At 44.5% G+C, this 14,220-nt stretch overlaps 1 protein-coding gene across 4 annotated transcripts in view; it reads left to right on the forward strand.

Annotated features, from left to right (window-relative positions):
• Positions 1-14,220, forward strand: part of PIK3C2B (phosphatidylinositol-4-phosphate 3-kinase catalytic subunit type 2 beta) — a 1,217,858-nt gene that overhangs the window by 438,781 nt on the left and 764,857 nt on the right. For all 4 annotated transcript variants that reach the window (XM_073615832.1, XM_073615830.1, XM_073615833.1 and 1 more), the window contains exon 11: positions 6,997-7,192. In XM_073615832.1, coding sequence (XP_073471933.1) covers positions 6,997-7,192 — 196 coding nt within the window. The remainder of the gene's footprint in view (positions 1-6,996; positions 7,193-14,220) is intronic.

Below are 14,220 nucleotides of genomic sequence, written 5' to 3' on the forward strand. Positions count from 1 at the left end.
CGCCCCTCTAGACCTGGACCCATATGTGGTGAAGTAGCTTTAATTAAAGGTTTTATCAAAGTATGATGGGTGATTGTCTCTGGAGAAATGAGTCTCCTGAAGTAGGATAACATCCGCTCCAAGAGATTTATACATTTTAAATGCTTTTCTCCGCTTTTGAGGGGTATTAAACCCTTTTACATTATGGGAAATTATTCTAATACCCATGATATATTAATGGTGGAACAGTTAGGATCAATAAGGGGTCCAGGCCGAGAGGGAGCAGCCAAACAACCACACAACCCTTCCAAAGGTGTGACACAGCCATGGCGCACTATCCCGCAGGAATGTGTGCAACATCAATCTGAGTTAGTGACACATATATATGACTGAGCCATCTGATAAGTATAACACAAAAAAAAAGCAAAAAATAAAACCAGAAACAAAGAGTAACAAAAAAACTAGAAACCTGAAAACTAGGCCAAAAAATGGCCAAACATAGCTCAGGGGGGGTCATGGGGAAAGACATCCCATAAACCCAAAAAGAAGTATCCATTCGGACCAAAAGGTCCAACACTCTGATTGTTTGTGTCCGTGTCATCCGTACAAATGTGGATTTGTCGGAAGAGTTTACCTGTGGGAAGTCGACCAGCTCAGACGTCACTAAACAGACGGAGAGCCAGCCAGCCCCCAATGTTGCAGAGTGTAGGGACAATCAGGCGGACGCAACCGGGAATCCGTAATGAGCCGGGTTTGGCAACTTTTATATGACTCCCCAAGTGCAAGGGTACAGGTAAATGGATGCGTATCGGCCCCTTTTTCATTGACCAGAGGGACAAGGCAGGGATGTCCCCTATCCCCGCTTCTTTTTGCTCTGGCCATTGAACCACTGGCTGAGGCTATTCACTCTTCTACAAATGTTGTGGGATTTCGTAGATCTACAGGTGAAGATAAGATGGCACTCTATGCGGATGACAATCTAGTGTTTTTGGGATACAGGCCCATCCCTGTCCGCAGTTATGTACTTAATAGACTTGTATGGAACCTTTGCAGATTCAATATTAATTGGGACAATCAATTCTGCTTTTGGACCCTGCGTGTTTGGAGCATCCACACCAGGCTCATCAGATGGCCCTGGTTACATCATTTAAATATTTGGGAGTAGTAATTACACCGAATATTACAGAATATACAGATAAGAATATACTCCCTCTTATTGTCAAATTTAGACAACTGAGCAAAACATGGAGTAAATTCCCGTTGTCCATGGTAGGAAGAGCGAATTTGAAGATGGTGTAGATTCCCCAAATGCTATATATATTGCATAATTACCCCATATGGTTGACATTACGATTATTTAGAAATATCAACTCGGTGTTTAGGGATTTTGTGTGGAAGGGTGCAAAACCTAGAATTAGATTTGAAACATTACAACAGGCCATAGATAAGGGGGGAATTGCGATACCTAATGCAAGATTATACATTATTGCATCACAATTAAAACATTGGCATGGCTGGGAGGTAGTGGACATTCAGGACCCTACACAGAAGATAATATACCAACTCATAAAATACCCTTTAGTTCAATTAATAGTAGCTCACCACTTTTATAATAAAAGAAAATTCCCTACTTTTTACTTGATTCATAGGGTTTGAGAAGCAGTGCAAAATATTATTCAGCATAAGAGTTATACATAACATTTGTCTATATGGGATAACTACAGTAGGTGACCGCGATATTGTGTCAATCTCACTGCTGTTATCGGCGAGATTTGACACCTGCAAGCCCCGTCACGGGAGCCAGCGCCTAGCTGGCTCGCTGATCGGGAAAGGAAAACTTTTTTTTCCTTTCGTGATGAGCGACAGGCAGTGCTGACAGCTGTCTGGTATGAATCATGAGGGGGAACGGCGCGCCAAATTTTAAATAAACCGGTGTGGGTTCCCCCCCAGGGGCATACCAGGCCCTTAGGTCTGGTATGGATTTTAGGGGAAACCTCCCTACGCCGAAAAATCGGTGTGGGGGTCCCCCCAAAATCCATACCAGACCCTTATCCGAGCACGCAGCCCGGCCGGTCAGGAAAGGGGGTGGGGACAAGCGAGTGCCCCCCCCCGAACCGTACCAGGCCGCATGCCCTCAACATGGGGGTTGGGTGCTTCGGGGGAGGGGGGCACCCTGCGGGCCCCCGCACCCCGAAGCACCTTGTCCTCATGTTGATGAGGACAAGGGCCTCTTCCCGACAACCCTGGCCATTGGTTGCCGGGGTCTGCGGGCGGAGGGCTTATCGGAATCCGGGAGCCCCCTTTCATAAGGGGGCCCCCAGATCCCGGCCCCCCACCCTATGTGAATGAGTATGGGGTACATGGTACCCCTACCCATTTACCTAGGGAAAAAATTTCAATAAAAAAACACACTACACAGGTTTTAAAAGTAATTTATTAGGCAGCTCCGGGGGTCTTCTTCTGACTTCGGGGTCTTCTTCTGACTTCGGGGTCTTCTTCTGACTTCGGGGTCTTCTTCCGACTTCGGGGTCTTCTTCCGACTTCGGGGTCTTCTTCCGACTTCGGGGTCCTCTTCCGACTTCGGGGTCTTCTTCCGACTTCGGGGGTCTTCTTCCGACTTCTCCGCTCTCTCCGGCCTCTTCTCCCAGTGTTCGACTTCTTCTCCCGGTGTCCGGTTCTTCTGCCAGGCTCCTCCGCTATCTTCTGCTCTTTTGCCGCTCTTTTGCTAGTGGTGGCCAGGTCTTCGCCGTCTTGTTCCTTGTTCCTTCTTCTCTTCTTCCGATGTTGACACGACGCTGTCTCCCGCTGTTATGCTGTGTGAGCGGTGCGCGATCACTTATATAGGCATGGGGCAGGGTCACCAGGTGATGTCACCTGGTGACCCTGCCCCCTTATGACGCCACAGTCCCTGCGCATGCTGGGAGTGTGAAGTCACAAGGGGGCGCGGTCACCACCTATATAAATGGTTGCGCAGCTCGCACACAGCATTCCAGCGGGAGAGAGCGTCGTGTCAACATCAGAAGAGGAGAAGAGGGGACAAGACAGCGCAGAAGACTGGGCCACCGCTAGCAAAAGAGTGGCAGAAGATAGCGGAAGGGCCCGGCAGAAGAACCGGACACCGGGAGAAGAGGCCGGAGAGAGCGGAGAAGTCGGAAGAAGACCCGAAGTCGGAAGAAGACCCCCAGGGCTGCCTAATAAATTACTTTTAAAACCTGTGTAGTGTGTTTTTTTTATTGATACTTTTTTCCCTAGGTAAGTGGGTAGGGGTACCATGTACCCCATACTCATTCACATAGGGTGGGGGGCCGGGATCTGGGGGCCCCCCTTATGAAAAAGGGCTCCCGGATTCCGATAAGCCCTCCGCCCGCAGACCCCAACAACCAACGGCCAGGGTTGTCGGGAAGAGGCCCTTGTCCTCATCAACATGGGGACAAGGTGCTTTGGGGTGGGGGGGCCCGCAGGGCGCCCCTCTCCCCCAAAGCACCCAACCCCCCATGTTGAGGGCGTGTGGCCTGGTACGGTTCAGGAGGGGGGGCGCTCACTCTTCCCCACCCCCTTTCCTGACCGGCCGGGCTGCGTGCTCGGATAAGGGTCTGGTATGGATTTTGGGGGGGGACCCCCACGCCAATTTTTCGGCATGGGGGGGTTCCCCTTAAAATCCATACCAGACCTAAGGGCCTGGTATGCCCCTGGGGAGGAACCCATGCCGGTTTTTTATTTAAAATTTGCCGCGGCGTTCCCCCTCATGATTCATACCAGACAGCTGTCAGCACTGCCTGTTGCTCATCGCGAAAGGAAAAAAAAGTTTTCCTTTCCTGAACCAGCGCGACATGCACAGTACCCTGTCGCGGAGATCCAGCGCGATGGGATCGCGCTGGAAACACAATCTCGTGGTCAGGTACTGTACTACCTTTATGAATTGAATAGACTTTAGGGATTTTTAGAAAAAAGCGGGCATAATATTTTTGTATTAGTTATATGAAGGGGATGATTTACTTCCTTTTAATATATTAAAAGACCGCTATCAGTTAACGAACATTAATTTCTGCCAATATCTCCAATTACACCATGCATTACAAATCCAAAGCTTAAAAATCCAATTACAGTATAAACACTCTATAAATTCTAGCAAAGGCAATTTCGGTTACCTGCATGAAACAAGGATTAATAGGAGACCTTTATTCTAATTTACAAATAATAGAGAATACTGGAAAACAAAAAAATTGTTTTGCCTGGTGGAAAGGTGACATAGAGGATCTAGATGAAGAGGACTGGACACATGCCCTGGAAACACTTCCCAGGACATCTCTCTCACCCTCCCAAAAGTTATCTCAGCTCTTTATAATACATAGGGCTCATTACACCCCACAAAAACTCTATGCTTGGGGAAAATATATAACACCGTTCTGTCCGCAATGCTCTCTATTTAATGGATCTCTTATCCACATGCTCTGGCGATGTCCAAAGCTTCATCGTTACTGGGAAAAAATATTTATAACCCTAAATTTATTATGCTCCACTGAGATAACAGGGACGCCCAAACTTGCATTAGTGGGAATAATCCCAGATGGAGCGTTACCAGTAGAGATGCATACTATGTGGATAAGATCCTTATATTTAGCAGCTAACGTTATTTTACAAAAATGGTACTCTGCTGATCCTCCAACACATAAACAATGGGTTGAGAAACATAACTATATACTTAAAAGAGAAAAATTAACATATAAGCATAGAGGTACACCCCAAAGGTTTGGTAAAATATGGTCATGCTGGATAGAACCTAGTAATCAACTATATGATGGTTTACCTAGTGGAGAGGAATGAAGGTAGAGGAGATACATGGGTGCAAAGAGCAGAGGTGGAGGGGGCAGGGTGAGGAGTAGAAGAGAATAAATGAGCATGTAAAAGAAAGATAATTTGATGCTGCATAGAGGAAGTTGAAGTTGCCATAGTCAGCATAGGCATCAGCTTGATATTAGAGGTGAACAATTTGACATGTAAAATGTATCCATGTCTCTATATAATGTTATGTTTTGTTTACTATATGCTAAGCTATTTTAGGCCAAGGGGTGCAAGGTTTGTTTATTATGTGTGTTTTCCTATTTTCAATACTTTAGGGATTAATTTTACATAATATATGTATTTTCTTCTTTTTTTGGGGGGGGGGGGATTATTTGTTCCTATATGATTTAAATATGGTTATTTGTATGTATGTTTAATAATAAAAATACAAAAATACTTTGAAAAAAACAAAAAGTAAGCGTTGTTCAAATTTGTCTGCAAAAGTGGAAACAAGCTTGAAGATGTTTTCTTTGGAAAGTTATCTTCCATTACTATACATTTGCTTGCTACTCCTGAGCTTTTTATTACATACAGGGGTACAGCCAGTAGATGGGACTGTGCCCTTTGCTATGCCTAGGTTCCCGAACTCAAAGAGGCTGTGGCAATAACCATAAGATCAAAAGTTACTGACTGTAACCCCCTCCCCCTCCCCCCCCCCAATTAACTACTGGAGAAATTAGTTTTACCCTGAGTACAATTTTTTTTTTATTAATTCTCCAAGTTGATGCTTTTTCTGAAGTTGTTGAAAGGGGATATATATTAGGTATACCAAGGCTATAGGAATACTGCAAAATGACTTGCTGCTTCTAGCTGGTCCATGCAAGAGAATGATCTACTGCTAGGTTTGTTAAAGGTCTTTGTATGGATGTAGCTCCAGGCTTAAGCTCCCGGTGCAAAGGTTGGATTGTGCTTTTTTTGTGCCCCCCCCCCCCCCCAACTTTCCACACATTCACTTGCTGCCAAAGAATATAATATTATGTCTTCCATCTCTGCTGACATACAGTACTCTAAATAAGTTTTTTATTCTTGAACATTTGAAAGAAACAGAACAGTCTAGGAACTTGATGTAGTTGTAGCTGTTCTTAGCTGCTGTTACCATAGCTACACTGTACGTTACATTAAAGCACTTCTTTGTTTTTTGTTTTTTTTTATTACAATAATAAACATGGTATATGTACCTGCTCTGTGCAATAATATTACACTCAGCAGCTCCGAAACCTCCTCTTCTGGGGTTCCCTGTCAGCGTCCTTGGCTTTCCTATGGTGGATCACCTGCGGGCCCACTCTCTAGCTGGATTGTGGGCATCTGTAGACACACACAAAGCATCTCAGCTCTGCTCCTTGCTTCCTCTTCACAGGTTCTGATTGACCGCAGTGGGATCCAATGGCTCCCTCTGCTGTCTGAGGCTATGAGGAGAGGAGTAGAGAGACTAGCGCTGCTGCAAAAGGGTACAGTGCTGGATCAAGATAGGACTCAGGTTAGTTTAATGGGAGGTGAAGGGAGGAATACAAATAGTGGGACATGTTTTACCTCTTGTTTGCATGCCTAATAACAATGCATTTTTAAAAAAAAATGTGTCTTTGATATGTACTGACTGATACCTATTATTCAGGGAGCAGTGAATATTCCATTTAGTAAATGTCAGTCAAATGTATTTACTTTTGGCAATGTTTGAGGATACAGTACAAACAAATGGCAACCACCGCAACCTATAACTGGCCTTTGCAGCATGGAGCACATGGAACGGCGACACATTTCAAAAACAACAAAGAAAAATTCCAAGCTCCCTTTCCAGCCTGCAACAGATGAATTAACCCTGTCGTACAGTTCATGTTAAAACAAGCAGTTCAGTTGGCAGATATATGTGTAAGCTCCAGAGGCCACGGCACACCAGTGTACTGCAGCCCTAACGCTCTAAATTTTGAGTCTCTAAAGTTGTAGCACATTTATAATAATGGATAGATTAAGGGCAGGCATGTCTGGAGGGATCCTGTCCCTTCTTAAGTTTAGGGACACACTGGGCATAATATTTTATAAGTACGGTAAAACTGTTACTTTCAGTTTATGGTTACCTTTGAAAAGAGTCTGAGATACATTTTAAATATTAACATGGTTTACTTATTACTGCTCTTATTTTAGGCTAAATTTTACCATTTCTGTTTATCCATCTTATAGAGAAAGTGGTTGAGAGCCTTACAGCAGCCATCTTGGATTTAGTCCAGTTGTACTGTAATGCATTCAGTGCTGATTTCCAGACAGTGCGGCATTCTGATCACAAGCAAAGTTTGACTCAGGATTCTTCACTTCTCACCAGTCCCCTATCCTTCACAGTCTATGCTGCACATCGTATCCCCATTGCATGGGCAACCAGGTGAGATGAAGAGAATCTTCTGTCTTCTATAATACGTTTTAAATTTGTGATAAAGGTGTATTTGGCATTTTTGAGGTTGGAAAGTTACTGTCCCTGAAATACATTTGTATTGTTATTGCCACTTTCGTGAATGCTAGCTGAATACTTTACCTTTAGATTTTTTCATAGTTTTGGGTGACTGTTTCTTAGTCCCACTAATATATACCCCCAGCTTGCAAAGATAGCCAAAGGGGACAACTTTAGAAAAAACCTGCAAGTTTTTCAAGAAAAAGGCTTGGTCTTTACTAGCAGACTTTGCCTTTATAGTCAACACCAGCCCAAAATCTTTATTAGAATGAAACTCCACCACAAACTTTGCTTCTATTCAGCATACATTCTCCTTCAGCGTACATCAATGTAGCTCAAAGCACAAGCCCTAAGTCTGCAGTATTGATATAGCAACCAACACATACTATTAACAGATGTTTTTGAAATGTGTTTTCACTTTTTTTTTTTTAGCATAAAAGCTGTTTTTTCTCTGGTATTAACATAGTATAAATTATTTTATGCATGAATAAAAAAGGCAAAAAGAAAACAATTAAAATATCATGGTTTGCTGTGACAGAACCATCTTGCATTGCTGAATGAAACTGTTCCTGTTGCAGCTGTCTTTGCAGGATCGTTCTATTTGTTACACGGGCCTCATGCTTGATCCCTGTTCATCTTTTACCTGTGCAACACATTTCCTTCTCTCATTCTGGAAATTTGTCTGTAGGGAATCTACACAACTGTAGAGCAAAAGGCAGTTGCTTTAATTGTTCTGCAATAGTACGGCACTAAAATACAGGGTAATGTTGGTTGTTTATTGTTCTTTAGGATGGTCTACACCTACTCCTTCTAGACACGCTTACCCTATCCAAACTCTCATGCAGAGGGAATACCCTCCCTTGTAGCCGTGGCGGAAACCATTCAAATGGAGACTTCTCCGCCTTGCATTGCACCATTGGGCACAAAGAGACCTGCAAAATATTCTCTGTTCATGTACAAATAGAATCTGCAGTTTATGAAGATTGGGTCACTCCTCAAAGGATTTTCACTCCCTCTAAAATCTTTGCTTAATTCTATTTAGTAAAAAAGAGTTTGCAAAAAGTGGGCTGTTCATGTGGTTGATCCTGCTATCTCCTTCCTAATCAAACATCTGACAGTAACAGTAGCTGCTTAAAGGAGAATTATGGCCAAAGCTTTTTTGGCTATACTTCTCCTATGGATCACTGGAGTTTCAGCTGACAATGCGGCTGATGCCACTCCCTGGAGCTGCAGCTGCACCGTTAAGAGCCTGAGCCAGCTGCTCCCACCCCTCCCCAGTGCAGCGCTCCAGTGCGTGCTGGAGGGAGGAGCAGAGAGCCTCTGACTGACAGCCGCGGCTCTCTGCTCAGAGCGTAGGGGGAGAACTGAGCGATCAGCTGTGTTTGATCACTCAGTGCTCACTGCAGAGCTGACATGGGACAGATACAGCATTGAATCGATGCTACATCCACCTAGGTGAGTATAAGCTTTGTTTTTTTACCGACCCCATACTGCTCTTAAAAAGGAATACCGACTGACTGCTCTTATTATCTTTATGGTAAAATCTGCATTTTTATTGCTGCTGCTTCACATCCATATAACATTGAATAATAACTGACTGCTCTCATTGTCTTTATGGTAAACTATGTGTCTTTGTTGCTGCTTTCTCCATCTGTAGCCCTGTCCATATTCTTGTGAAGTTTATTTTGTGCTTTAGTGTCTTACCTAAATTATGGGCTGATCCTAATCTTTATAACTCTGCCCACTTGGTCCTCTTGCAGTTTGATCATGGTGTAGAAAGTTTGCTCTGCTTGCCGTGTGTGTCTATTATTAACTCTTGATTTACTAAAGCCAGTCATAGATGGTGCAGTTTTCTTTCCTGCAACCACGGGTTGCAGGAAAGAAAATCACACGATTCCCCCATCAACACAATCACCAGGGGGGCACGGGGAGCCGTCCCTGCCGGGAGAACACACAGTGCTTATTGCAAGTAGCTATAGCTGCTGGCAATGATCACATGAAAAATTAATCATGCTGGTTGTACCCAAGTCGATTGATGGGTCGACTTGGGTACAATCAGCCTGCCCATAGATGGTTTAAATCTCAGCTAGTCACTGATGAACTGGCCAGGATACCAACCATCTACTGCTGGCTTAAATGTGAAATTCCACTCCCACCCACCATAGTATAAAGCTAGACCACCTTTTTGGGGGAAGCACATAGCTGGGGTGGCATATGCTGGGGTTCAATAATTAAGTGGCACTTCTGCTTTGTATTTCATGTGATTGCACAAAACGAAAATCTACATCAAACTACTTTGAAAAACACCAGACTACAGGTGACTTTGTTTCCCTATTCCGCTTTCCTTCCTCGCTAACATGCGTGCTCTATAGCTTCTTCTCACTGTTGTGTCTTCTCTCCTTAAAATGTCTTTTTTTCACCCCTCTTTTTTCCACTGCACAGCTTGTGTGTGTGTGTGTGTGTGTGTGTGTGTGTGTGTGTGTGTGTGTATATATATATATATATATATATATATATATATATATATATATATATATATATATAATATATCTAATTTCTGTCCTCTATTACTGCACTCATCACAACCTCCTAATTCTAAATCCACATACTAATAAAACCCCCAAGATGTTAAGGCATGTCTCTTCAAATAAATTGCAGTCCCATATTGCCTCCCTCACCCTTCTGTGTCTCCAAACTTCTAGAGACATATCCCCAAACCCTAGGCCTTCATATTTTACCTGTACCTAACTCATCCTCACCCTAAACTCTCTGGCAGCAGTTGCAAACCACAAAATTTAGTTTCCATTATTCCTCTTCCCAAAACCAACCTCCCCTTCTCCCGCACCCTTTGGAATGCCCCCTCTGTCTGAACATACTCACTTCTATCCATTACCTCTTTGTCACAAACTCCTTTTACTCTACTTGCTGTTACTGAAACCTGGCTTCATGAGTCCTACTCTGCTTCTCCCAATGCCCTCTCCCATGGTTGTCTTCTCAGAGCTCAATCTCCTAGACCTAGTGGACAAAAGGGAGGTGGAGCTGGAATCCTACTATCCCCATAAAGCACCTTTTATGTTCTTCTCTCTGCTCCCTCTTTATCCCTCTCATCATTTGAAGCTCACTGTTTAAGTCTATTTTTTACAATTTCTTTAAGAATTGGTGTGATCTACTGGCCCCCTGGACCAGTATCATCCTTCCTTGATAACTTCTCTGTCTGGCTACCCTACTTTCTCTCTTCTGAAATTCTCACAATCATTCTCGGTGACTTCAACATCCTTGTTATTACTAATACTCCTGCTCCTCTAAACTAATCATTCTAACCTCCTCTTTTGACCTAAAGCAATAAATCTGTGGTGTAAGACTCAAAGTCTTCAACCGTTATAAGGCCTCATGCACACTGGATGTTATAAAAATGCCAGTAGCATAAGCTTTAGCTGAAGAATGAGTTTTGCAGCGTTTTTTGCAGTAGCATTTTTTTAGCAAAATTATACTCCCACAAAGGCATATGGCTCAAAAACGCCCATAGACGCCGAACAGCCACATTATTAAGCGTTTGTCAGAGTTAGAGCATATATACAGTTGAAAAACTCTCAGTTCTGGGAAAACACTGATAAAAGCCTATGTGGGCATGGACACACAGGATAAGATGCTGGGGAGTTTACTGGCTGCAGAAAAAAGCCTGAAGCCAAAAACAGTAGCTGTAAAAACATCCAGTGTGCATGAGGCCTTAATCTTCCCTCCAAAAATACAATTCATTTTTGTCAAGCAGACCTATTTTATCACTCGCATCAACTCTTCTCTACCTTTAATTCTCCACTTCGTCCTCCACTTCCTTCTCCCACTTACTCACTGGTGTCTGTTTTCAGTCAGAATTGAACTGTCATTGAATACCTGTTATCTACAAGCAATTGTTTGATAAAAACCTTCAAGCAGCCCAGGCATTTCTGTCTGCATGTCACACCACTAACTCAAACTAAATCTAAACCCTCATATATAGCTCATATTTCCTCCCCTAGTGCCCCTTCCTTTGAGTTCTCTGTCAAGATCAATGGCACAAGTATGAACCTGTCCCCACATGCCAGGGTGCTTGGTGTTATGTTGGACTCTGAACTCTCCTTTCAGCCCCACATCCAAGCATTGTCTAAAGCAGGGATAGGCAACCTCGGCCCTCCAGCTGTGGTGAAACTACAAGTCCCATGAGACATTGCAAGACCCTGACAATCACAGGCATGACTGTGGCAGAGGCATGATGGTATTTGTAATTTCACTGCAGCTGGAGTGCCAAGGTTTTCTTCCCCTGGTCTGAAGCTCGACACCTCAACCTCTGCAGCTTCTCAAGTATATGCCTCTTCCTAATCAATGACACCACAAAGCTTCTAATTCACGCTCTTGTTATCTCTAGCCTCAGCTACTGCAACTCTCTCCCCCTTGGATTACCTTTACATAGGCTATCCCCCCTTCAGTCCACCAAGGATACTGCTGCCAGACTCATCCACCTTGCCCAACCGTTAAGTGTCTGCTACCCCACTCTGCCAATTCCTCCAGTGGCACGTGATCCACCTAGACATCACTGCCACAAGCTCCACATTCCACCTAGTGGCCAATAAAGAATATTCCCCAAGTTGATCTTACTACCAGCTAATACTAGGCACCAATTTTATCACCTTAAACTGATAGTGGCAATTTAAAGCCACGAAACACGTTTTATTTGGTGAAATTAAGCAATTGAATGTTTTACTACAGCAGATGGCTCATGCCTATCATTTGAACAACCACATTGGGCGCCCCTGCCAATTGAACTACCTAGGGGCCCTTTTTGCGATGACACTTTTTTTCTACTGGCTTCTGCTCACCCAACAAAATAATTTCAAAATACTAACAATAACTTACAAAGGCATTCACAACTCTGCCCCCAGCTACATGAATAACCTAGTCTCAAAATACCAACCAAATAGTTCTCTTCGCTCTCTAGCCCCCTTATCACCTTTACCCTGCTTGCTTCCAGGACTTCTCCTGAGCCTTTCTCATCCTATGGAGCTCCCTCCCCCAATCTGCCTGACTTTTTCTTACTCTGTCCACTTTTAGGCATGTCCTGAAAACCCTTCTCTTCGGAGAAGCCTATCCCACCTCCACCTTACAACTGTACATAGTTAGTCTTACATAGTCTGGTTGAAAAAAGACACACGTTCATCTAGTTCAACCAATAAACAGGAAAAAAAAAGTACAGTCTTGTATACACAATAATATACCCACAGTTGATCCAGAGAAAGGAAAAAAACCTCAGCAAAGCATAATCCAATTTGCTCCAGCGGGGGAAAAATAGTACCACTGGTATGGCGAAAGGCCAAAGTGGTGCTTATATGTTTCTTTTATAAACCGTTGAAAAATAAGTATGTTTTCTCCTTCACTGACGGGCACTGATGAGGCACTAAAATGCAGCACTGATTTGGAGCACTGATGGGCACGGATAGGGGGCACTGATGGTCAATGATGGGCACTGATGGGTGGCAATGATGGGCATCTCTGAGTCAGTAACAGGCTTTACTGATGGGCACTGACTGGCATTACTGATTGGCATCCTTTATGGGCACTTATTGGCATATGAGGGTAGAGGTGGGCACTGATTGAATCACCACAGACACACGTAGCGTGTAGTACCTTTCACCTTACTGTAGGATATAGGCAATAAATGATTACATACTTGCTTAGTGGTAGACACTATTTGTCTATAATTAGGAACTTGCATAAATGACAAAAAGTGCAGTTCACAAAGCAGAGAAGAACTGCCCTCAGGTGAAAAAAGGTAAACAAATATATGTATAAAAGCAGCTCTATATCAATAGCAGAAAAATAAATACGAGAATAGGTAAATCAATATTTAGCAACACAACTGTAATCGTAATGTGTCTAAAGGAATAGGTCCCTCCTAGTGGTTTTCGAGTGCACTCGAAGAAATGAGAGAAGGTGGGGTTCCCCTTTAAATGGCAACAAACTGCGCAGGGCCTGTGCAAGGATTTTTGTTTACTTATCCCCGGTCCAAGAAGTGACGTCATACAGGGGAGGGCTGGCAGCCTGTGCTGTCCAGTGGCCCATTGAACCACCAAATCGGCTCATCCATGCCCACCTGGTTTTTCAATGCAGCCTCACCAGTGCTACCTTATCAGTGCCCATCAATGCAACCTCACCGGTGCCCATCAATGCAGCCCCACCGGTGCCCATCAATGCAGCCCCACCGGTGCCCATCAATGCAGCCCCACCGGTGCCCATCAATGCAGCCCCACCGGTGCCCATCAATGCAGCCCCACCGGTGCCCATCAATGCAGCCCCACCGGTGCCCATCAATGCAGGCTCACCAGAGTTGTAGTTTCCTCTGTGCTGCTCGGGAGCTTGAGCGGGGACTACAACTCCCGGAATGCCGCCGGCCCAACTTCCTACAGAAGAAAATAAAAAGGCAGCGGCAGTGGCCCCCCCAGCCCAGCCCGCCCCTGACGTCATACATGACACTTCCCAGACTGTGAACAGGAGGGTGGCTGAGTGGACGAAGGTCTGCTGAGCTCCTGTCGCCCTTCCCAGTGCCACCCACCATGACAGCACTGGGCCCGCAGGTGGGACAGTGGCGCACAGTAAACATGGTGAAGAGGGTTGCACATCAATGGCAGTGGTGGAAATGATAGGTGGCTTCACAGCCACTTGTAACACTTCCACATGAAAGGCGACAGTCGGCTTTACTACACACTCCCAGCTGGGAGTGTGTAAAAAAAAAAAGAACATTCAGCACTGTAAAAATCAGAATCCCCAGCAAGTGGCTGGGGATTAGGATTTCACTGCCCCCCTATACTTCCGCCCTGAGGTGGTGGCTTAAGCCGTCATATGGTAGTGCCAGCCATAGCCCTGGGGCCTCTACAGTTATAGGGCAGTCTTTAGGCTCAGTTCACACCAGTGTGCTGTGCGACCTCGCACCA

This window comes from Aquarana catesbeiana, linkage group LG02, assembly GCF_042186555.1.
Source record: "Aquarana catesbeiana isolate 2022-GZ linkage group LG02, ASM4218655v1, whole genome shotgun sequence".
In the NCBI taxonomy this organism is placed as follows: Eukaryota; Metazoa; Chordata; class Amphibia; order Anura; family Ranidae; genus Aquarana; species Aquarana catesbeiana.